This window comes from Ursus americanus, chromosome 7, assembly GCF_024610735.1.
Source record: "Ursus americanus isolate L20-20 chromosome 7, mUrsAme1.1.p, whole genome shotgun sequence".
NCBI lineage: Eukaryota > Metazoa > Chordata > Mammalia > Carnivora > Ursidae > Ursus > Ursus americanus.
In genome coordinates, this window is record NC_142133.1 from 47607155 (window position 1) to 47629458 (window position 22304).

General features: G+C 49.7%; 1 protein-coding gene across 2 annotated transcripts in view; it reads left to right on the forward strand.

Moving 5' to 3' along the window:
- Window positions 1-22304, forward strand: part of TCF7L1 (transcription factor 7 like 1) — a 150706-nt gene that overhangs the window by 124747 nt on the left and 3655 nt on the right. Inside the window, exons 4-8 of one of the 2 annotated variants that reach the window (XM_087863629.1) lie at window positions 6911-6994; window positions 19210-19342; window positions 20332-20437; window positions 20683-20766; window positions 21491-21634. In XM_087863629.1, the coding sequence (XP_087719755.1) occupies window positions 6911-6994; window positions 19210-19342; window positions 20332-20437; window positions 20683-20766; window positions 21491-21634 (551 nt within the window). The remainder of the gene's footprint in view (window positions 1-6910; window positions 6995-19209; window positions 19343-20331; window positions 20438-20682; window positions 20767-21490; window positions 21635-22304) is intronic. The other variant, XM_087863630.1, reaches the window with a different exon arrangement.

Genomic DNA, 22304 nt, shown 5'->3' on the forward strand with positions numbered 1-22304 from the left:
CACCTTCTACGTGAGTGAAACAAAGAGGGAGACTGTGTTCGGGATTTAGTGCCAACCACAAAACTAAGCAAATGTAGAAACTACTCATCGTTAGAAAAGAAAATAAGGGATAAGAGTGTAAACTTTGCTTTTTATACTTCTGATCTTGGAACTTTGTCTAATCCATCATGTTTGGAAACCAGTTCTAAATACTTTCACTTTATCTTCAGTGATTTCCTGAAATGAAACATTTGTTCTTAGTTGGAGAACGTTTCTGTCTCCCCACTAATGAGCCCATTGCTCAATGTTGGTAGACTTTCAAAGTTAGATCAGCTTGTGTCCATTTCGACAAAAGATAGAGGATCTTAAACAGGCCCCCAGGACCTGGCAGGGTTGGGTGTCACAGCCTCCAAGCTGTGTTTCCAAACTCTTGGCAATAGTAGGCCAATTAACGTGAGAACCAATCACTCAAGAGTGAAAGGAGCTCCGTTATGTGCCTTCCACATCTCTAAAGGATTCAGAAAGAGACTGGACGACCCAGTGTTGCAGACGTGGGACCTGGGGTGTAGGAGGTCGCGAAGTGCTTAAGCTTGAGATGTGACAAGATCTGGACGCATCATGAATGCTGGCTTCTGGGCAAGGAACTGGGGATGTGGACGTGACCCTTGAGGAGCTTAGAGTCCGAAGGATAGACAGAATTTGCAAATGGATAACAACAACACAATATGATGAGTGCCATGGAAACACCAAGCACAGCTGAGGCACGGAGGTGAGAGTGACTGGCTCTTTGTGGGGAGCTGGGAAGGTGACCTTGGGACAGGGTTTTGAAGAAGGGGTTTGAGTTCCCTGTGAGTAAAGGATCCCCCAAGCTAGGGAGCAGCCAAGCAAGTGGCAGAGAGTTTAGTAGGAACTCTAGAGCATTTAGTGTCAGGGGGGATGGGAAGCTAGGAGGGTTGAAGTTGGAAGAGGATGGGTTGGCCCCAGATTGCTGGGGAATTTGGGGGCTTTATCCCTTGACCCCAGCAGCCAACCAGGAACGGATTTTAAGCAAAGAAGAGATCCGATGAGTTAGTTGGGTTTTGTTTTGGTGTTTTGTTTGTTTAGGTAGGCTCCATGCCCAAAGTGGGACTCAGCCTCACGACCCTAAGATGAAGGATCACGTGCTCTACTGACTGAGCCAGCCAGGCACCCCCTGATGAGTTAGTTTTTAGAAGCTAACCTCTTACAGAATTTGGGGAGCCATTGCAGTAGTCCTGATGAGGAATGATTACATCCCCCAACTGTGGCAGAATGGGGAGTAGAGAGAAACTGATCACTGGTTTACATTTTTTCATTATAATACGATGTTTCATGTTAAAATAATCCGTTTTACACAATGTCCTTGCACTGTGTGGTGTGTCTGCTGTGGGCTTGGCTTTCTAGCCTGTTTTCCTGGGTGGCCGCACACACCGTACAGTTTCCTAAGAGGGAGGTCTGGGAAAGCCCTCTTGTCTCTTGGGGGGGGGGGCTGGCTCTGGGGTCCCAGAGTGTCTGTTTATCCCTGGGGACCAGAGAGGCAGGAAAGACTGGTCGTCTAACCTGGGAGCTTTCCGGGAAGCGCAGAAGCCGTGAGAGGGGAGAGCTAGAGGGAAGGCCCTTCTTTCTGCCACGGGCCTGGCGCCATCACCGAGAAGTGGACGGAATTCTGTGGGGTGGGCTGTTCTCACCTGGGAAGCCTTTAGAGATGACTGGTTTCCTTGCTTCCCACTGTAGCGCACGCCTTCTGGGAGCGCTGCTGCTGACTCTGTAACATGAAGCTTCGCTTCCTCTCTTGCCTGAGCCCTGCCTAAAGGGTTTTCTGTGAGAACGTGTGAATGGGGAGAATGTGGGCGTTACCCAGAGTCCTGTAGAGTCCTGTCCGCACCACAGCAAGCTTGGAACTGGGCAGATGGGGGGGGGGGGCGTCGCTGCCTTCTGGGAGGTGGAGGGTTAATCTCCGTAGCTCATTGGCAGTTCTGCCTCTGTCCAGGGCATGCTGGGATTTTCTCCCAGCTGTTTTACATCATGAAGATTTGTATGTTGGGGAAATTCCAGGGCACAGCTGCAATTAATCTGCTGCACAGTCTTCAAGCTGAGCAGGGATCCTGTAGGACCGATCGTCCGCCTCCCTGCGGGAAAGCGGGTTCTGGCTGTCCAGTGCGAGCACCCTCCACAGGGACCCTTCCCTGGGCCCGAGTCGAATGGAAATAGCCCACCTGGCCAAGTATTCACCCCAAGGAGGGCACTGAGAAGGGGCCAAGAAGCAGAAAGGGATCCAGAGCATAAAGAAAAAGAGGTGCAGCCCCTTTTATAAATCATAAAGCCAAAATAACACTGATAGCAACGCTTGATAAAGATAGCACAAAAAAAGAAAACGTTTGCTCACTCTTACTTAGGCATGTAGAAGTAAAAATCTTAAGACGTTCGTGGTTAGCATTCCACAATACAGTGCAAGAACGAACAAGCCTCCATGACCAAATAGGGTTTACCTGGGGAAGACAAGGGTGCTTTCGTGTAAGAAAAATCTATCCCCGTGTATCCATATCACAACTGACGCAAGTAAGAGAAACCACATGACCATCTTGGTAGATGGGAGAGAATTCAACAACTGTTCTAGTGAAAACGATTCAAAACCAGGAACAGAACCATCCTTCCTTAATAAGGTAAAGACGGGTTCTAAACCACAGCCTCAGTCTGCTTAACTGTGAACCACAACAGCACCGTTTCCCCAAGAGGGTTCTGTGGGACCCCAATCCACGAAAGAGTTTCCAGGTTCAGTAAGAGTGGGAAACTGCGTCTCTGTCCTGTCTCAGAGAGTTACGACATACGGTAGCATATTAAGCAGCATATGTAACTCGAGAGTGGTACTACCCACCAAAAAACCTGTCTGTTTTTTTCTCTCTGTATTTGGGTATCAGAAGAGACTACTTATCCCACAACAGCATCCCATGAGTGGCCGCCATTGCTGTGGCTTGGCCATCCATTCGTTGCCTTGATGCCACCACCCAGGTTCCGTGTTTTAAACTCCGAAGAGCATCCCCGGCAGGGAGTTAGCCGGGCTGTCTTCACTGTGCTGCGGCCTGAGCGTGACACACTGGTCAGGAGCCAGTTGTGGCCAGCCAGATGGAACCTAGACTAGGCTTGGAGAAACCAGCATTTTTAATTTGCCCAGGTGCCGTTACCATGCAGAGAATCTAGGCTCAGCCACACCTCTCTTAATCCCTAAGGACAAGCTCTCACCAATAACTGATTGGCCCCAGAGTGATTTGTGGGGCTGGCTTCCGATGAGAAGTGCAGCCAAAGAGAGTTTTATTGCTACTAAACATTGGGTTAGGCCTGACTAGCCTCACCTCCACGTTTCTGGTGCTGAGGTGGGAGAGGATTATAGGGGTGCTGCTGGCTCCTGCTGCCCCGAGTGATGGTTCTGGGAACCTCAGCTGTCCCCTTTGAATGCTCCTTTCTTCAGAATTGCAATTCAAAGGCATTTGATAGCTAAGCTACAGTGGGCTCCAATGTCTTTTTATAGGTCTTCCCCTACCCCCACCCCCTTTCATCACTTGTTTCAAAATCTTAAAAAGGCAGGAAAAGTAGAAAGGGGCTAGGGACAATCCTCCATTTCCCCATCCCCAGAATGAATCCTTACGCACATGCACACGCACACCCCCCAGATTGGCTAGGACAGGAAGGGTCCTGGGCCAGATGTCCGCTGTGCCCAGAACCGCTCTCCCCACCTGTCTGACCACTGTCTATGGGGCCAGGCTTCGGTGGTAGATAAAGCCAAAGATCTTCACCCACTTCGAAGCGTCCAGGTCTCAGTTAAAGTCATGAAGGGAGAGGTAACCCTGCAGAGCAGAGAGGACCGTGCGGTCTCTTCCACCCACTGGAATTCCAGGCAGTGGGTAGGAGGACACGGAGCGCGTGAGGGACAGCCTAAACCAGTAGCGTCTGCTGCTGAGCGTGCGCGTGTCTGTGCACGTGTGTACCTGGAGAGCCCGGTACGGAGGCAGACGCCCAGGCAGCTCGAGTGGACGAGGTACCGCTCCTCCGCCCTAGTGCAGGGACGCTCCCTGAGTGACAGTCTGCCGCGCCGGGAGACGCTCGGCAGTCGGGAGACGGTTTTGGTGATCGCAAACGGGCAGGAGACTGGGGGCTGCTGGCGTTTAGCTGGGAGAGGCCGGGGGAGCTACTCCACTCTGCAGGGCACGGGACGGCTCCCACCGCGTCTGCCCCCAAGTGCCGGCAGTGCCAGGGGTGACAAACCCTGGGTCGGCTCCTACGAGCCTGCCCTGCCTCACAGCCCAAGAGGTCAGCTGACAGTGTTGTCTCCCAAACCAGGATTCAGACGGATTCCTATGTGATCGGAGAACCTCCCTGGTAAGCCAGCAAGAATGAGGAGAGTTCAGCGGGTGCCTTTAGGACTCCAGCTAGGAACCCAGATGCTGGGAGAGGTGGTGGGTGTCAGGAACCCTTCTACTGTGTTTCACGTTGGGGTGGATTTGGGACACTTCTCTTCAGCACGTGATACTTGTGACCGTAGGTCACCTTCAGAGAATCGGCAGAAATGCTCAGGTTGTTACCGCTGGGGAAACATCCCTGCGGGAGGACACTGATGTGTCTGTATTCATGCAGCTTTGAGGTGTGCGAGGCAGAATGGAGAGAGGAAAACCCGTCTGAGCACAGAAAAGGCTGGGGTAGGGGTGCGGTTTCAAGAAGGTGATGCTACGGAAAGTGTTCTGACTCGGGTGGCAGTGAACAGTGTGGGGTTTGAAGTCGAGGGACCTCAGCTGCAGCTCCCCTCATAAAGTTGGGCTAGTGGCTCACCCTGTGTTTACTTCCATGAGTGCCTCTGAGAATTTGGGACAGTCACCCCTACTTGTAACAGCAGGGTTGTTGGGAAGATGAAACCGGTTTACGTGTGTGAAAATGTTTTGGGGAGCACCCGGGTGGCTCAGTTGGTTAAGTATCTGCCTTGGGCTCAGGTCATGATCTCAGGGTCCTGGGATAGAGCCCCGAGTCAGGCTTCCTGCTCAGCAGGGAGTCTGCTTCGCCCTCTTCCTCTGCTTCCCACCACTCCCCCCACTTGTGCTCGTGTGTGTGCTCTCTCTCTCAAATAAATAAATAAAATCTTAAAAAAAAAGAGAGAAAGAAAGAAAGAAAAAAGAAAGAGAAAGAAAGAAAGAAAGAAAGAAAGAAAGAAAGAAAGAAAGAAAGAAAGAGAAAATGCTTTGGAACCCGCATGGCACAGGTGTTATTCATGGAGGAAATGAGTTTTAACTAATGGTTCCAGTATTTGTCTAATCCTTTTAATTTGCCAAAGGCACTGAAATTCCAGTTAGTTCATCTAGAAAGTGTAGGCTCTGGGTAGGGAAAGAGATGGGTGGGGGTGGGAAGGGTCAGCAGAACGCAGGGACAGAATGACACTCAATATGGCAGCGGGGAGGGAGGAAGATGCAGGTACCAGAGGGCCTGGAGTGGAGATTGTCCGTATTTGTAGGGCCTCTCAACTCCCCCCTTTTGTTCCCACTTCCCAAGCCTCCCACAACCAGGCCTGCTTGGCGTATCCCACCTGCTGTCTGTGCAACCCACTGGCCCTTTATAGATGTGCCCTAGGGTTATTATCCTTGCCTGTGGACCTTGTTTTGAAAGCCCAGACCCTGCCCTCTCAGTCCATGTTTGTGGGTGATGAAGAGCGAAGGGGTACCACCCATCCTACTTGTCCAATCCTGGGCCCCTAGCTCAAGGCCAAATCATGATTTCTTTTTCCCTGGACTTGAATAACCAGAGCAAGGGATAACTCAGAGACTTACCTCTGTCTCTCTGTAAAAGTCTTCCTGGAGCCAGCATTTCTTATTGGAGGTGTAACTTTCAAAGTAACCTCAAGAATTCTGTGAAGAGGCTGCATAGCTGGTCCGTTGCCCAGAAGCAGCATATCAGTGTTGACACTAAGACAACATGTGTGCTTTTGCCCCTGGCGAAGACTAATGGTTTGCTTATGGAAATGATAGCTGCCGTTTATCAAATGTCTCCCACGTGGGAAGCGTTGTGTTCCGTACTTGATATTGTCCCTAATCCTTCTAACAGCCAGTAAAATTATGGACCTAGCCTTGCCTTAAAGATGAAGAAACCAAGGCTCAGAGTTGTTAAGACACTTGTCCAGGGTTGCACAGCCTACACTGGCAGAGTGAGACCCTGAACCCATGAGCATTTGACTCCGGACCCCAGGCGGGCTCAGCCAGGTCCCCTCCTTTCCTCCGTGCTCATCCTCTTCCAGGCCCTTGCCAAAGACTGCCATCCCAGGTTTGAAGAGAGGCTTTTTGTTTAAAGAGGTGGGGGGGTGGTTACTGTTGGATTTGGATTTTCTGCAGTAGTACAGGGTAAGATACTGGATAATCTTTTCAGGGTCAAGAAACACTAGAAGTTAAGTCAGCATTGTTGAGTATGGACGGATATTACCCATGACCCTTCGAGTGTCAGGCAGATGGTTTTTATTCACTCATTCCCCAGATACTCCTGGAGGCCGTGTCTGAGGGAGTATTGTGTGTGATGCTGTAAGCGATGGGAATGAATGGGGCAAGATGACCATCTGGGAGCCCTTGGTCCCTTGGTGAGCCCTGCTTGTCCCATGACTAGAACAGGCAGAACTTGACCCTCAGTGATCTATTCTTTGGGCACTTTGGTTGGTTGTGCTGTTGTGCGTGTCCCCCACAACATGGTGGAGGGAGCTGGTGGTGGCAGTGGTGACTGGAAGCATATGCTCTCCCTGGGGATGATCGTTTGGACGCTGACCGGGAAGGAGCTCGTGCAGGTGTAGTGAACCAACAGTAGCCTAACTCAGAGCTCCTCCTCTGCTTGCTTGGGGTGCTCGCGAGACCTCATCTCACCAGCTGCCTTGTGTTTGCTGTCCCCTGTGCAGTACCTGCAGATGAAATGGCCCCTCCTCGATGTCCCCTCCAGCGCCACAGTCAAGGACACCAGGTCACCGTCCCCAGCACACTTGGTAAGTCTCTCTCCCCTTCAAGTGCCAGGGGGATACTCTCACTCACCTCAGCCCATGCCCTGGCGTGGCCTCCGCCTTCCCGAAGCTGGTGGAGTCTGGCGGCGTTGCTTCGGGCGTACGTGCCTCAGGTGAAAGGCTGAGCAGTCAGGGGCTAGCAGTGTTACCTGTGTGCTCTTCCACACCTCTCCCTCAGCACACGCACACATACCAGCTGGGATGTTGTGTGATTAGAAAGGCCGGCCCCGACCCTGCCTGGCAGCCCTCGTCCTTCCCGCCGCCTGCAGAATCCCTCTGCCCCCTCCACCTGGGCGGCGGTGGTGTCCTTTCACTCTGCTGGAGCTCCTTCTGTCTTGCCACTTCTCATAGCTGCAGGCAACGACAGCTGAAGAGGCTCTTTTGTACAGGATGTGATAGGAAGGAATTAATTAAAACACGTGCAAACAAAAACCCCAGCAGGGCAGCTAAGGCCTTTGTGCCATGCCCTGCGGCAGCTCAGGCCCCAAAGGAAGATCTGGATGGTCCTGGGAGGCGGAGCGATGGGGTCCAAGCACGTCTCGGCTCCTCAGGGCTTGTAGGGAACTGACATCCAGAAGAGATGGTCCTGGGACGTTGCATTCCAGGACTTTTCTTAGGAGGTTGGGCAACCCTAGCCTTAAGCCCCACATACTGGTCTTACGTACTGTACGTGAGCCTCAGAATCGTAGAGAATGTACCTAGAAGGAAACCCACTGGCATGACCTACGTACTTTACAGACAAGGAGACCCGGGAAAAGCTGGTGTTGTTTAAAATGTTGTTATGTGGCTCCTGGGTGGCTCAGTCAGTTAAGCCTCTGTCTTCGGCTCAGGTCATGATCCCGGGGTCCTGGGATCGAGCCCTGTGTCAGACTCCCTGCTCAGTGGGGAGTCTGTTTCTCCCTCTCCTGCTGTCGTTCCCCCCTGCTTGCACTCCCTTGCTCTCTCTCTCAAATAAATAAATAAAATCTTTTAAAAAAATAAATCAAAAAAACATTGTTATGGAAAATTTCACCTGTTCCCTTTATCCATACTCCCCCTCCTACTACACTGGGTTGTTTTAAAGTAAATCCCAGACACATTATTTCATCTCATGCAGGACATTTTAAGATACCCTGACAGCCCTTTTTCATTAAAAGCTTAGAGTCTAGTTGAGGAGGAAAAAGATATACGTAGAAGGTAAATAAAGCCTCAGTGAGCCCATATGATTTGCAGTAATCGTGAGAACAGCTTACAGAGGCAGAGCCCTTGGAAGTTTATAAAGTACGTCGTGTGTAGTTCTCAGGTGATTGGCCCTGCCATCCATGGGCAAGACAAGTGGGGAGAGCTGTTTCCAGCCATCCCTAGGAGACCATTGAGCAGCCAGCTGTCCGGAGCAGGCTGCCCCTGAGAAGCTCCCCGGCTGCTCACCAAGGCCTGAGCAGCCCCAGGAATAGGACAGGGTGGTGTCTCTGGTCCCGCAGAGTCCCACTTGGGATGGCGGAGCGCAGGCTCCCGATGCCCTCTAGTGGTCAGTTGCGGTGGAGGACGTGGCATCCTGCATCCAACCTTCCACAAACCTGGCCTGTCCCCTCATGGCACAGCTGTTTCGAGTTTCAAGTTTTCGTTCACCCCCCACCCATCCTGAGGCATCCCCAGCCCACTCCGGCGGACCCCGAGACGCAGGGCCCTCCCTCCTCCCCTCCCTCTACCTTCTGTCTCCTGCATATTGTCTAAAATCTCCATCCACTTTAGAGGAAGTGCGTTCCCTTTCAAACTAGCACGGGTACTCGTTGAGCTTCCCGTCCTTTCTGTTGCCCAGAGCCATCCATCTCTGAAAAATAAAACAAAACCCCTGTGTCCAGCCCTCCTCCTGTGAGCATTATCTTATTTGCCTTGCGGGGTTCACCACCAGCTTCTCCCACAAGAGCCGGTCTCCCACCTCCGTCCCATCATCCTTTGTTCCGCCAATCCCCCTGCAGCCTGGCTCAGCTCGGTAGCGTTTTTTCTCAACACAGGTGGCATCGGGCAGTGTTTCCAGCCCTCTGCTTCCTGGACTCCTCCTCTCACTCCTCCAGGAGCCTATACTCAGACACACTAATAGTTCTTTGCCCTCTCTAAGCTTCCGTTCTCTTTCTAGACTCTTCACCTTAAATAAATGAAGGTACCTATTCTCACTTGTTATCTCCCGTGTGAGTGACTTAAAGATAATATGAAATCCCTAAACTCTCAACAAGGGTCCATGCACGTAGCACCCACAGCCAAGCACACGTTCATCCATGGCAGACGCTAATTCAGCGTGGTGGTGGAGTGGGACTCCTTACTCTGTCGGAGTGGAGAAGCTTGAACAGTGGACACATTAGTAGATAATAGAGTGGCTCGTTTTCTAGTAAATTATATATTATCACACTGTGTATTCTAATACAGAAAAACAGAGGGGCACCTGGATGGTTCAGTAAGTGGAGCGTGTGACTCGTGATATTGGAGTTGTGAGTTCGAGCCCCATGTTGGGTATAGAGATTACTTAAAATCTTAAAAAAAAAAAAAAAAAGCAGAGGGGCGCCTGGGTGGCTCAGTTGGTTACATGTCTGCCTTCAGCTCAGGTCATGATTCCAGGGTCCTGGGATCGAGCCCCGCATTGGGCTCCCTGCTCAGCTGGTAGTCTGCTTCTCCCTCTCCCTCTGCCCCTCACCCCCGTTCATGCTCTTTTGCCCTCTCTCAAATAAATAAAATCTTCAAAAAAAAAAAAAGAAAAGAAAAAGAAAAGAAACAGGCTTCAGATGCTTAAGAAACATGTATGGGGGGACACCTTGACGTTGACTTGCAATGTTACAGATTGGGAGAAGACCCCCATTCTCAGTTTTCAAGTTGGAGCATCTCATTCCGATTCCGAGATACATGTGTGTAGGAGCAAAGCCTGACACACTCAGGGAGCACCGTCTGTGTGTTGGAGGGTGTTAACACCGTGGGTTTGAATCCTAGCCCTGCCTCTTCCTATTGGTGCAGTGTTAGCCAAAGTACTTCATCCCACATTGCTTTGGTTTCCTTGTCTATAAAATGGGAACCGGAAGAGGGCCTGACCTCAAGAATTGTGTGCAAATGAGCCAGTGCATTGTGATGATTGTAGAATTGTGCCCGGCGCGAGGTAAGCCCTCAATGACCGTCAGCTCACTGCTGTGGCCGCCACCACCACTGCTGCTCTTTTTAAGACAAGGGAAGAGCGATTAAAATGTTGTTTAATGAGCAGACCGAGAGGTGAGGGGGGCCCGCACCAGGGGCCGGCTCAAGTGGGCAGATCGCAAAGGTAATGGGTCCTGAGCCTATAGAATCTCACGTCCACACTGCCAAGGAGACGGTTTAATAGGTCTGGGGATGGCGTTGGGATCTTAGTTCTTTAAGCTCCCCGGGAGATCCTAAGGGGTAGCCAGAGTGGAGAATCATTGCCCTCGTTGTAACCCAGAGGCCCACGGGAAGAAGGAGCTCGAGGCGATCCCACTTTACTAGGTCCAGCTTCTCTAAAGCTGGAGGTGTAAGCAGGACTTGGAGGTTTCCGGAGGTAGTGGCAGAGGTGTGGACACTGGCGTTTTTATTAGAAAATCGAAAACACTCTATGAGGAGGTTTCATTTAGAATCATAAGCAAAATATTTTAAGATGAGGTTTGCGCTGGGAGAAGGGCAAATGAAGGACACAGCCCGCATACTTGGCAGAGACTTAGTGAGTCATGTCAAAGCTGCCTGTCAAGGAAATGTGTATAAACAAGCCGTAACTGGGCCAGGGTGGGGATGGAGTTAAGTGTTATTACTGCTTGGATTTTATGCTTTAAAAACAAGCTCTAAAAACGGAATAGCTGTGATATTTTATATGTAACGACTTGTAATATCTGATCACTGTAATCTCCTGGAGTGTAGACTGCTATCCAGACCGCTCGCTGTGGCCCCCATGAGCCTGGCCCCTGTCCTTCCCGCCTCTCTCCCTGGAGCAGCGTGCCCAGCCACACAAAACAAGCCTCTGCACTTCTAGAAGATAACCAACTCGAAGAGAGGAGTCACATCTGCTCCGTGCACGTTTAGCCTGCACCAGTTAGAATGCCTAGCTCAGAGGAGGTGCTCGGGAACCTCTGAACGAACGGAAGAATAACTCATCAGGGAAAGATGACACCCTCGTAAATCCCCGTCTCCCTCTTGCTCCGTTCCCTCTTCTCACACGGGACTTTTTAACCAAGTCTTTTTTGAAACCATGAAGGTGAGGCTTGTGCTGTGGAACACTTGGGCAGATGCCAGAGGGCACAGAAAAGGCCCTGGAATCCCACAGCCTGCACATGCAGCGTGATACAGCACTTCATTCTCTTCTGTGGCTGCGTGTTTGTGCGCGCACCTGCAACGTGCTTTCTAGAAGATGACCCAGATGCTTCCTTTCGATAGTAGACACCCCGTTTTGCCGTTAAACATCACGCCACTCTCAACTTGGTGAGCCTCACATCCAATGTCTCATTGCCAAGCCAGTGCCTGGAAGCCCTCCGTCTGAAGAAGGGCCACCTTGCTGCTCTCTGCCTTTGAGCTGAGAAGTCTGGCTTTGCTGAGCATGGCAGTTCTCAATTTAAAACATTTCTTGAGGTTTCCCTTTTAAAACTGCACATAGTTTCTCCATCTTCTCAATAGTACACCGGCTGTGGACCCGAAACACTTCAAAACTCACCACATAGCCCATTGCTGCTCTGGTCTGCCTCCAATACTGATTTCAATTCTTATTACACGGGATTAACTTTTTACTCGCACATAATTTTAAACTTGCGGAAAAATTACAAGAGTAATACAGGGAGCTCCCATATGGTCTTTATCCAGATTCAGAAATTTTGCCCTATGCTTTGCCCCCTCTCTTTCTCTCTTTCTCTCTCTCTTTCTCTCTGTACATATATGTGTGTATAGACATCTACATAGATGTATGGGGTTTTTTTTAAACCAATTTGAGAGTACGTTGGAGACATTGTACCCCTGTACCCCTGAATACTCTGGATGTATTTCCTCAGAACGAAGACATTATCTTACAATGACCACAGTACAGTTATCAAAATAAAAACATGAACATTTCATATTCCTCTCTAACCCACAGTATATATTCACATTTTGGCGAATGGTCCTAACAGTGTCCATCACGGCCGTGTGCTTCTCCCCGGCCGGAGCTCAATCCGGGATCGCACGTGGCATTTACTTGTCTTTGTCCCTTGTCTCCTTTGTCTTGTCCCTTGTCTCCTTTGCTGTAGCAGAAGAGTTCCTCAGCCATTGTCTTTCCCGACCTTGATGTTTTATGAGACGTACAGAGCAGCTGTTTTGTAGACCGTCCCTCCATTTGGGTGTGTTTGTTTCCTCGTCGTTGGACTCCGGTCGGGTGTTTTTGGCCAGAACACTTCTGCCGTGTCCTTCCTAGTGCCTCACGTTGGGGGGCAGGCCTACGGTGTCCATTCGTCCCCGTCGCGGGGACGTCAGCGTCAATCACTCAGTTAAGGCGGCGTCTGCCCCGTGTTTCCACTGCGAAGTTGCTCTTTCTCCACTTGTAGCTAAAAGCGCTCTCTGTGGGGAGACGCTCTGACGCCACGTAAGTGTCCTGTTTTCAGCAAACTTTCATGATTACCTGCCTCCATCGCCTTGTGAGTTTCTGCTACTGAGAATTTAGCTTTGGGGAATTCTTCCTCCCATCTTCCCGCTCAGGAATCTCACTGTAGAGCAGAAGGGACATGGTGGCAGGGCCAGTCCACGCATTGATGACCCTCATGGAAAAGACAGCGACGGGTAGAGGAGAACTAAAACACCAGTGGACACATGGTGCTCCTGACGAAGACCAAGCCGACGAAAATGATAAAAGGCAATAAATGGAAGAAGTGAAACTGGGCTTTCAAAACAAACGCTCGAATTTATAGATTGGAAGAGCTCGCCCGAATTCTAGGAAGGCGCTGAAAATTGACATACCCCTGTGCACATCCCAGCAATGATTTGAATTGGGAGGGTTTCAAGCGTTTTTTTTCCTATAAGCATTTATGCAGGAAAAAAAGGGCCAGTGTCAAAGAAACAAAAGTCAAGGTAACATCAGTGTTTTCTTTTGCCATTTGCGGTGCCAGCAAACACTGGGACAGAGAGAGTTTTGATAAGGAAAGATTTATCCCAAGAATTTCATGCGCAGGCTTGTTTGCAAGGACCTCAAAAATATGGCACTGCTTAGAGGGACCTGAAACACTTTCCAGTTCCCTAAACATTCTCTCTCACCCATTGCCTGGCTTTGTCTTTATCTTCTGTGGCTTGCCACTGATGAGAAGCTCAGAAGGCAGTTCATACGGTAATAGAGACCCTCCTGTCCTCATTTTCTTCTCTCTGCTCCAGTCCACTGGCCTCCTGCTGGCTCCTCAGACATGCCAAGCATATCGCCCATCTCACAGCCACCACGCTGGTGTTCCTTCTGCCAAAATGCTCTTCCCCCACCTGCCTGCCGGCCCTGCCCCCCACTTCCTTCAGGGATTTATTCAAAAGTTGTTTTCTCCTCAAGGCTTTCCCTGTTCAACCTGTGTCACAACCCCCACTCCCTTTGCCCCTGACTTAGTATTTCTCCTTAGTATTTCTCAATATCTAATACGTTATTTTTAATTCTGCTTATTGTCCATCTCTCCAATTAGAACATAGGTACCATGAGAATCGGTATTTGTGTTTAAATAGATGAGTCTCTAGTGCGTTCACAAGACCCGGAGCAGTGGCTGGCATATAGTAGGTACAACATAAGTACTTGTTGCTGCCCCCGCCCCCGCCACCGTGGTGAAACAAGAAAGGAATTTATCTGGTTGCTTTTATTGTTGTGATTAGTGTTTTCTGTAGGACCAGTTAGTTCAGCAGTTCATCCATGTGAGCAGAGGCCCAAGATTCTTTACATCTCTGCTCGGTTGGCCTCCAACCCTTTGGCTGCCTAACTCAGTGCCTGCTGTGTAGACAGTCTCCACAAACATTTTTCTGATTAATACAAGTGTGGATTTCCATTTCTCTCAGTAGAGGAAAATTCTGTATAGGAAACATACATTCAGACTTCCTTTCCTTAGTAAGATACAATGAGAGTGGCAAAGAGCATATGTTTTGCCTTTCGAGTAGTATTTGTTAGGAAGGTGTGTGTGTGTGTGTGTGTGTGTGTGTACATAGAAACAGAGAGAAGTAAGGTTTTTTTCCCCCATCAACTTGAATTAGGTTCCTGTATGGCCCTGGTTCTATTATATATAAATCTTCCAATCTTATTTTCTGTACTACCAACCGGCCATCTCCTTCTGGAGTATTTTACTAATTTTAAGAAAAACGTGGAGGTAATTTAGAGACAGGTGTCCAGAAAATAGTGGAGTCCAGAGACTGTGGCCAATGAGGAAAACAAAGAGAAGACCTCAGAGAACAAAGTATCTCTCTTCCAACACTTGATGAGCTCTCATTAGGTGGCGGAAATACTTTGGTGACATGCTGATGTATAGGGGTAGGAAGGATCTCCTAGGACCTGCAATGGGACACATGCAGAGAAAGTTCTCTAGCTGTGCAGACACAGATGTTCTGTTGAGGTTGGAGTTGGGAGGTGGAAACACTGCCGCTTATGTCTTAATCTGAACTCAGTGGGAAGAAGTTCATCTTTACTGTAAGGAATGTGAGCAGATCAATGGCAGGGACTTTACCTGCTTGTTGGTTTTCAGCATTCTGCAGTTCACCTGAGCCCAGCTACGTGCGTGTACACATTACTGAGTTTTAACTAAAATAACCCACAAGGAAATGTACAAGTAGTTTCAAAAGATTCCTGCAGTATCCTTAGATTGAAAATAGTACTACTTCAGAGCACAAACCAACCAGCCAACAAATAAAACACGGCAGAACTGGTACTTTTTATTGATTAAGTTCTATGACCAAGAAAATAGGGAGATTCCCCCACTCCACCCCGGCCTAACTGATCATCTGTCACATATAGAACCCAAGTCACACTCAACATTGCAGCTGGAGCCAGCAAGTCCTTGGAAATCCTCCTTCTTGGGCGGTTGAATATTCTCAGCAGATAGCCCTGCCTTGGGGGAAACAGGTCCCCTTCCAGCCCCCACAGAGAAGGTCACGTCCGTCAGTGAACAGACGGATGGATGTAGATAGAACAGATTTCTTAAATGTATAAAATCAGATACAGTCGGCAACGCAGAGGAGCTCTCAGTGTCTTCCCTGGGCAGTCTGCTGGCGCATCTGTGGCTGCTCCGTGAGTGGTCCCACAAAGCTGAGTCTCATCTTTGCTGATCTACAAAACCTTATCCTTCTGATCTCTGAAATCAGGATCAGGAAGAAAAGAGAATAGTGTGTGAAAAGTAGGAACCAGGAGGCTCTGTGGAGTCCTCCAGCAAGGTCCTGAGACAAGCAGCTGGAGGAGAGGGGCCTTGTGGAGAGGTGGCTTCTTTGGCTGTGTTGGAGCTGTGAGCTGCTGGCTTTACATGGACCTTGAATTTAAGTCCTGAACGGTGGGAGACGAGGCATTGCTTCCTCGGGGGCAAGGAATTTAAAGACCTTTGGCTTGGACCAACTCTAAGACAGACTAAAACATTCGAGAAGCACTTGAACTGGAAAAGGGTTGGGTCTGCGTGTCTGCAGAAGGATTCAGGTCTGAGATGGCTCTGAGGTGCTCTTCAGATAAATCTGGACTCGGCTCCTGGGCTCAGTGAACCCCGTGCCCTCGCCTGTGCCCATCGTTTGTGCTGGTGTTTTCCACCGAGGGGTGTAGAGCGGTTCCCGACATTCCTACCCTTGGCCTGAGGGTATGCTGTAGGCCTCCTGCTCCTCTGGGCAGCTGAGGGGAGAAAAGAGCGGAACTTTTACTGGAATTCGTAGCCTCCAGGGAGAGCCTTCCCTGGGTCAGCTCCAGAGAGCAGTTCTCAATGATTATTACCCAGAGACCGCCTCTTCCCAGGCTGACTTAGGAAGAGTTTACCCTCCTTTCTCTTTCTGTCAACCCACCACCTCCCAGACCATTTTCCAGACAATGATGCCACCTAATGAGAACCAGTAATGACTCGGAGCATTTACATGAGGACACTAACACTTTTTCACATAACTCACGTTTCCCTGCCTTGTACTTTGCGGCCAATTCAGGGTTGTGTGCCAGCTTCTGATAAGCCAGACATAACAGCACGTGGGCAGTCAGGATTTCATAATACTGTGAAGTATTTTTAGATGGGTATAGATATATATATTAAAGAATCACACTGCACACTTCAAATATATTACAATTTTATTTGTCAGTTACACCTCAGTAAAGCTGAAAAATGGGGGCACCTGGGTGGCTCAGTTGGTTAAGCATCTGTCTTCGGCTCAGGTCATGATCCCAGGGTCCTGGGATCAAGGCCTGCATCAGTCTCTCTGCTCAGCAGGGTTCTGCTTCTCCCTCTCCCTCTGTGCTCTTTCTCTTGCTTTCTCTCAAGTAAATTTAAGAAAAAACTCTTTTTTAAAAAGCTGGAAATGTTAATCTAATAAAAGATGGCTATAAATGATATAAATCGATGTAAGTGAAAAACCGGGTTTCCAAGAAGTCGAAATGAATGGGGATATCAAAATGAGAATAGGGGCTGGGTTAGGCTACTGTGATTATGTTTTCTTTTCTCTCTCTTTTTTCTAAAGATTTTGTTGATTTATTTTAGAGAGAGAGAGCATGAGCACGGGCGAGAGCAGAGAGGGCAGGGGGAAGATTCTCAAGCAGACTGCATGGAGCACGGAGCCTGGAGCCCAGCTCAGTCCCGCCACCCGGAGGTCATGACCTGAGCCAAAACCAAGAGTCTGTTGCTTCACTGACTGAGCCACCCAGACGCCCCTGATCGTGTTTTCTAAATGCTGCATAATACAGTTTGTATTTCTTTCTTCTGTATTCACTATAAGTATACTTTTTAATATAGGCAATAATTAAAGTTGGAAAATACGGAAATAGAAGCAAGAAAAACAAAATTACCCATAGTTCCACCACTCAAACATACCTACTGTTTACGTTTTGGTGTGTTTCTAGTCTTTTTTTTTTTTTTTTAACATAGAGTTGTTACGTATTTTTTTAAAAATTGTCATTATTTTGGGGGCTCCTGGGTGGCTCAGTCGGTTAAAGCATCTGACTCTTGATTTCAGCTCAGGTCATGATCTCAGGGTCGCGAGATCGAGCCCCGCATTGGGCTCTGCACTCGGCAGAGTCAGCTTCTCCCTCTCCCTCTCTCTGCTCCTCTCCCTGCTCACACACTCTCTCTCTCACACACAAATAAGTAAAATCTTTAAAAAAAAAATTGTTATCATTCTGTGTGATTATTTTATCATTTAGTATCACTTTAGTAATAATTCTGTTGCTTTTATGATACTAAAAATCATCCCTTGAACAAAGCTGTTCCAGGAAACCCAAATGCATCATTTAGATACATTAGGTTCCAAGAAATTTGACCTTAAAATAATTTTTATACTTATTTGCTCTATATGTTCATATACATGGAGACATCTTCAAAAGCAAGTAAGGAAACAGGAAAAAATAAGAAGGAAATAATTTTAGAGTTTGTAGGCAATGTCAAAGGAGCCCACTGTGGTTGGGAGGTGATAGGAAGTTGTTCCACGCCGTTCTCAAAGCACCTGGTCATGTGCCAGCGCCATCTAGTGGTTATGGTTATGAACAGTCTGACTTCTCTGCCTCCCATCCGTCTGGGAGCCGGACTCCTGGTTGGGGACCTTGCTCCAGGACCCTGCCTCTTGTCTCTGCTTGGTCTCCTGGAAATAGAGCAAGAATACCGTCAGCATGGATACATAGACGTACAGACCAGAGTTTGCATTATGAGCACCAAATGCGCACCGTGAGAAAGGAAAAAAGGGCTCCCAGGCTCTATGAAATGAAGAATTCAAATGGGAAGAAGCGGTTTAGAATTCTAGCCCTTGGGCTGCCTCCAAATCATTATCCATCTTGCAGATCTCTTTTTAGAGCAAATCTTTTCTCCATTTGTAACTCATTTACCTTCTTATGCAAAAAAAAAAAAAAAATGTATGCCAGTTCTTTCTCTCTGACAGATAGGCTTTGATTGGGCTTTTGGGAATGCGGGTATTACCAGAGAAAACACTCTGGTTTGTTAGAGCCGTAAAGGGCTGCTATGAATCCAGTTCTGCCATTTATTAGCTCTGTGCCCTGGGCTAAGCCACTTAATCTTCCTGAGCTCAGTTTTCTCATCCCTCAAATGGGGATAATCATAACTTCTCTGCTAAGTTATAATGAGTAGATGTATTGCCTCGTGCTGCTTATAGTGGGGTGCTTGATAAATTGTAGCTCTTTTGGGGTACCTGGGTGGCTCAGTCAATTAAGCGTCTGCCTTTGGCTCAGGTCATGATCCCAGGGTCCCTGGGGGCTCAAGTCCCGAGTCAGGCTCCCTGCTAAGCCAGGCTTCTCCCTCTGCCTCTGCCCCTTCCCCTGCTTGTGCACTAGCTCTCCCTCTCTCTCAAATAAATAAAATCTTTTTTAAAAAATTATAGTTCTTTTTATAATAAAACTATTTATTGTTAAGTCAGATGAGATTAGAACAATTTAATTCAGTGTACCCATACTAGGACACACAGGTTTTTCCCATTTTAATATCTGAAATCAGGATGCGTCAGTGGCATGCCAGGGGTTTTTTCCTTCTTAATAGTTCTATAAAATCCTGGTACTTCTTACAGTTGCTGGTGTTTTGAAGGAAGTGTGGTAATTAGGTTAGCAGTGTTTGAAGTGCTACAGAGAGACCTGTTTTAAGTGCTCTTGGACTGTGTCTGTAAAGCCGGAACATGACAGCTGGTTCCATGGGGTCTGACGAGGACAATTTCCACTGGTCCGTTCCCAGTCTCAGACTGGGACTTGTGAGCTACTATTTCTCTGAAATTTATTTGGAAAGGGTGTGTCAAACCTTTTAAACCTCACTGAGATTACACAGAGCACAGTAGCTTGGAGCACTGAGCACCGCCCAGGGTACGTGAGGTGAATGTATGTTGTTTCGAAGAGGGGATGTTGGAGGGTGGGTGTAATCCCTCCTCTAATTCTGTTGGTTCTTTCCCTGCTGTGTAGACTGCTCCTTTCTCTCCGGGGCTGTCTGAGGGCTGGGTGGGCTGTTGCGTGGAAAATACCTGGCACGCGTTGAACAAGTACGGAACAGCAGATTGGATTCCGTCTCCTTGGCAACTGTACCTCGTCTTTTTCTCTCTTTCAGTCTAATAAAGTTCCTGTTGTTCAGCCCCCGCATCACATGCACCCGTTGACGCCCCTCATCACCTACAGCAACGACCACTTCTCCCCTGGCTCCCCTCCCACGCACCTCTCCCCAGAGATCGATCCAAAGACAGGTGAGTCATCCAGAGCTCAGGCTGGCCCCTGTGCAGAGCTCCAGTAGGGCAAGCTTGTCTTCTCGGGGAACATCATGGCCCTGGAATCAGGCAGCCCTGGGTTCAGGTCGGTGTCTAACCCCCAAGAGCCCATAACCTTGCCCACTCACGTTAGCCTTTTTAGATTTTTCATCTATGTTTCCTGTGTCCCTTTCACATCATAGAGGCATTGTGAGGATAAAACGAAATTATATGAGGCAATGCTCCACAGTGAGAATCTCTTAATACTTTCGGGGTGCAATGAGCTGGAAGTGGAGGGAAATCTGTGTTGACCTTGAAGTCTACCGCAGCTGTGGGCTGTGCCTCCCTTAACCAAGACCTTTGCCTTATACTGAACATTTTCAAATAAAGTAACCGGTCTAGCCTGACTTCTAAGTATACCTATAAAGCAGTAGGGCTGAAGTGGCTTTTATTTATTTTTTTAACTTGTTCACCGGAACTGTCCATCCCTAGGAGACAGAGCCTCATCAGATTCTCAGAGAGGTCACGGCTCAAAGCGTTTTTGGAGCCCTTCTTTAGAGAAATCACAGTTGCTGTAAGTTACAGATAAGGAGGAGGACAGATGCGGACTAGAAATCCCAGTTTACTTCTCCATGAATGGGGCAGGTTTTCTAGAGGAAGAGCAGTTAGGAGATGACTCTGGGGGATATCTTGGGTCTCTCAGTCCAGGATTTCCCGTCCCTTTCTCGGACGGTTCCTATATAAGCAGCTAGAATTACTCCTGGTGACAGAGGTGGGATCCATGCAGCCAGAGAGAAGCCGCGTTAGTCCTGTCTTCCCCGAATATGTCCTTGACCCCAGCAGAGCTGGGGAAGTGACAGGGCCACCTGAAAGAAAGGCCTTCCAAGCTCCAGCACACCTGGGACCAGGGGCAAGAGACCTCCGGTTTGGTGTTATTTTCGGGTGTTGTGGTAGGGCCAGGGAGCAGACTGACACATGTCTCTTTGAAGCAGGAATCCCCCGGCCCCCTCACCCATCTGAGCTGTCTCCGTATTACCCACTGTCTCCTGGAGCTGTCGGACAAATCCCCCATCCCCTCGGCTGGCTCGTCCCACAGTAAGGAACTCACAGCCTTCCTTCCCCTCCTTCCTTCCTTCTGTCCTGCTCTGCGTCCTGTACCTGCGGCCACACCCCCACCCCCTACAGTGGGGTCCTCTCACCAAAGCCCAGGGCTCTTACTCTTATTTCCTCCTGCCTGCCCTTTATCATCCTTTCTTCCCAGCCCCTTCTCCTTCCCTGTCCTGAACAGTCCCACTGTAACCAATATGCTGACCAGATTTCCTTGCTCCTGGCCCTTACAGGCAAGGACAGCCCATGTACTCCCTCCCTCCTGGTGGTTTCCGGCACCCCTACCCTGCCCTCGCCATGAACGCCTCAATGTCCAGGTGAGTCTGGGACTGGGGCTGTGCGTGCAAAGTGGCCTTGCAGGGCATGGTCCTCTACGAGGGTCCTTGCCATTTCTGACCATTAAAAAAGCTTTCTCTTGGCCCTAAACTAGGAGGCACGGGCTCACCTTTCCTCCCCACGCCTCTTGGCTAAGGCGCCTCCTTGTGCCCCATGGTCGGAATGGAGACCCAGACTCGGCTCACTCTTTTCCCATCTCTCTAGGGGAAGAATTTCAAAGCCCTAGCCGTTAGCCTTCTGCCACGTGCCCCAACATACCAGGCTTTGTGGAAGCCAGAGACTGGGAGATTCGTTTTTCCTGTAAGGGGAACAGTAAAGGGGGCTTCTGTCTCGGGGCCAGATCTACCTGACAAGGGCACCTCTGGTGACAGAGGAAGTGCAGCCCACAGCATATGCCCTTATTTCCCCATTGTGCACACCGGCCTCTGGCCTGCTACGCTTTCTGTTGTGTTTTTCATCCTACCTGTTTCCAGTATCAGATACAGGAACCCTGTGCGTTTGTGGGGGAAGGGGAGGTTTGTTGGGTGTTCCCCAAACCTGGTTCTGTCGGGGTCTGTGAACGGGCTCCCATTCCTCAAAGGCCGCCATAGCAGAGGTATTTACCCAGCTCCGCCATAAGGGCAGGCAGCTACCATGTCCTCTGCTGGGTGACAAGCATTCAGCCTGAACCCCTCTGTTGTCGCTTGTTTCCCACCTGGTACCCAGCCTGGTTTCCAGTCGGTTCTCTCCTCACATGGTGGCTCCGGCCCATCCTGGTCTGCCCGCCTCAGGGATTCCCCACCCCGCCATCGTCTCCCCCATCGTCAAGCAGGAGCCAGCGCCCCCCAGCCTCAGCCCGGCCGTGAGCGCGTGAGTATCAGGCGGCCTGGATGCGGGGCGGCCGGTCTCTGAGCAGCCAGTGCCATTTATTTTTCTCTCCTGGTGGCATTTAGCAGGCAGCCAGCAGCCTCCCTCAGCCATATCCTCTCCTCTCTTAGGAATTGTTCCCTTGACTCTGTGTTCCCATCCTCTCAGAGAGACATCTTTCTTTGCTCGCAGTCTGGAAGGTTCGACAGTCAGGATTTAGAGGCTGAAAGAGAACCTGAGAATGCTTTTGGCTTCCTTCCCCCTCCTCCATACGCAGGCAAATGTGAGCCCTGAAGGGAGGATTTTCTCCAGGTCACGTGGCCACTGGTGGCCTAGCGGAGACTGTCACCAAGGCCCGGACTTTGTCCGCTGAGCCATAAAGCCAGCAGGAAAGCCCAAGTGGTGCCCCCTGGCGCAGGAGACACTCCTCTTGCTTCTGCCCAAAGTGCCCTGCCCCTTTTCCTCCCTCTCACGGGTGGCCAGCGTCCCTCACCACCACCCTCTTCTCCTTCCTCAGGGACCTAGCCCTTCAAAGAACCCGGCCTGAGGTCATCCCAGGGCTGGGACCCACTTGTGGAGGATGCCCGGGGGCTGAAAGGGTGGCACCCAAGCAGCCCGTCCCCCCTCCCCAGAGCGGGTGGCCCTTGGCCTCAGTGGCAGGCAGGGACCGCGG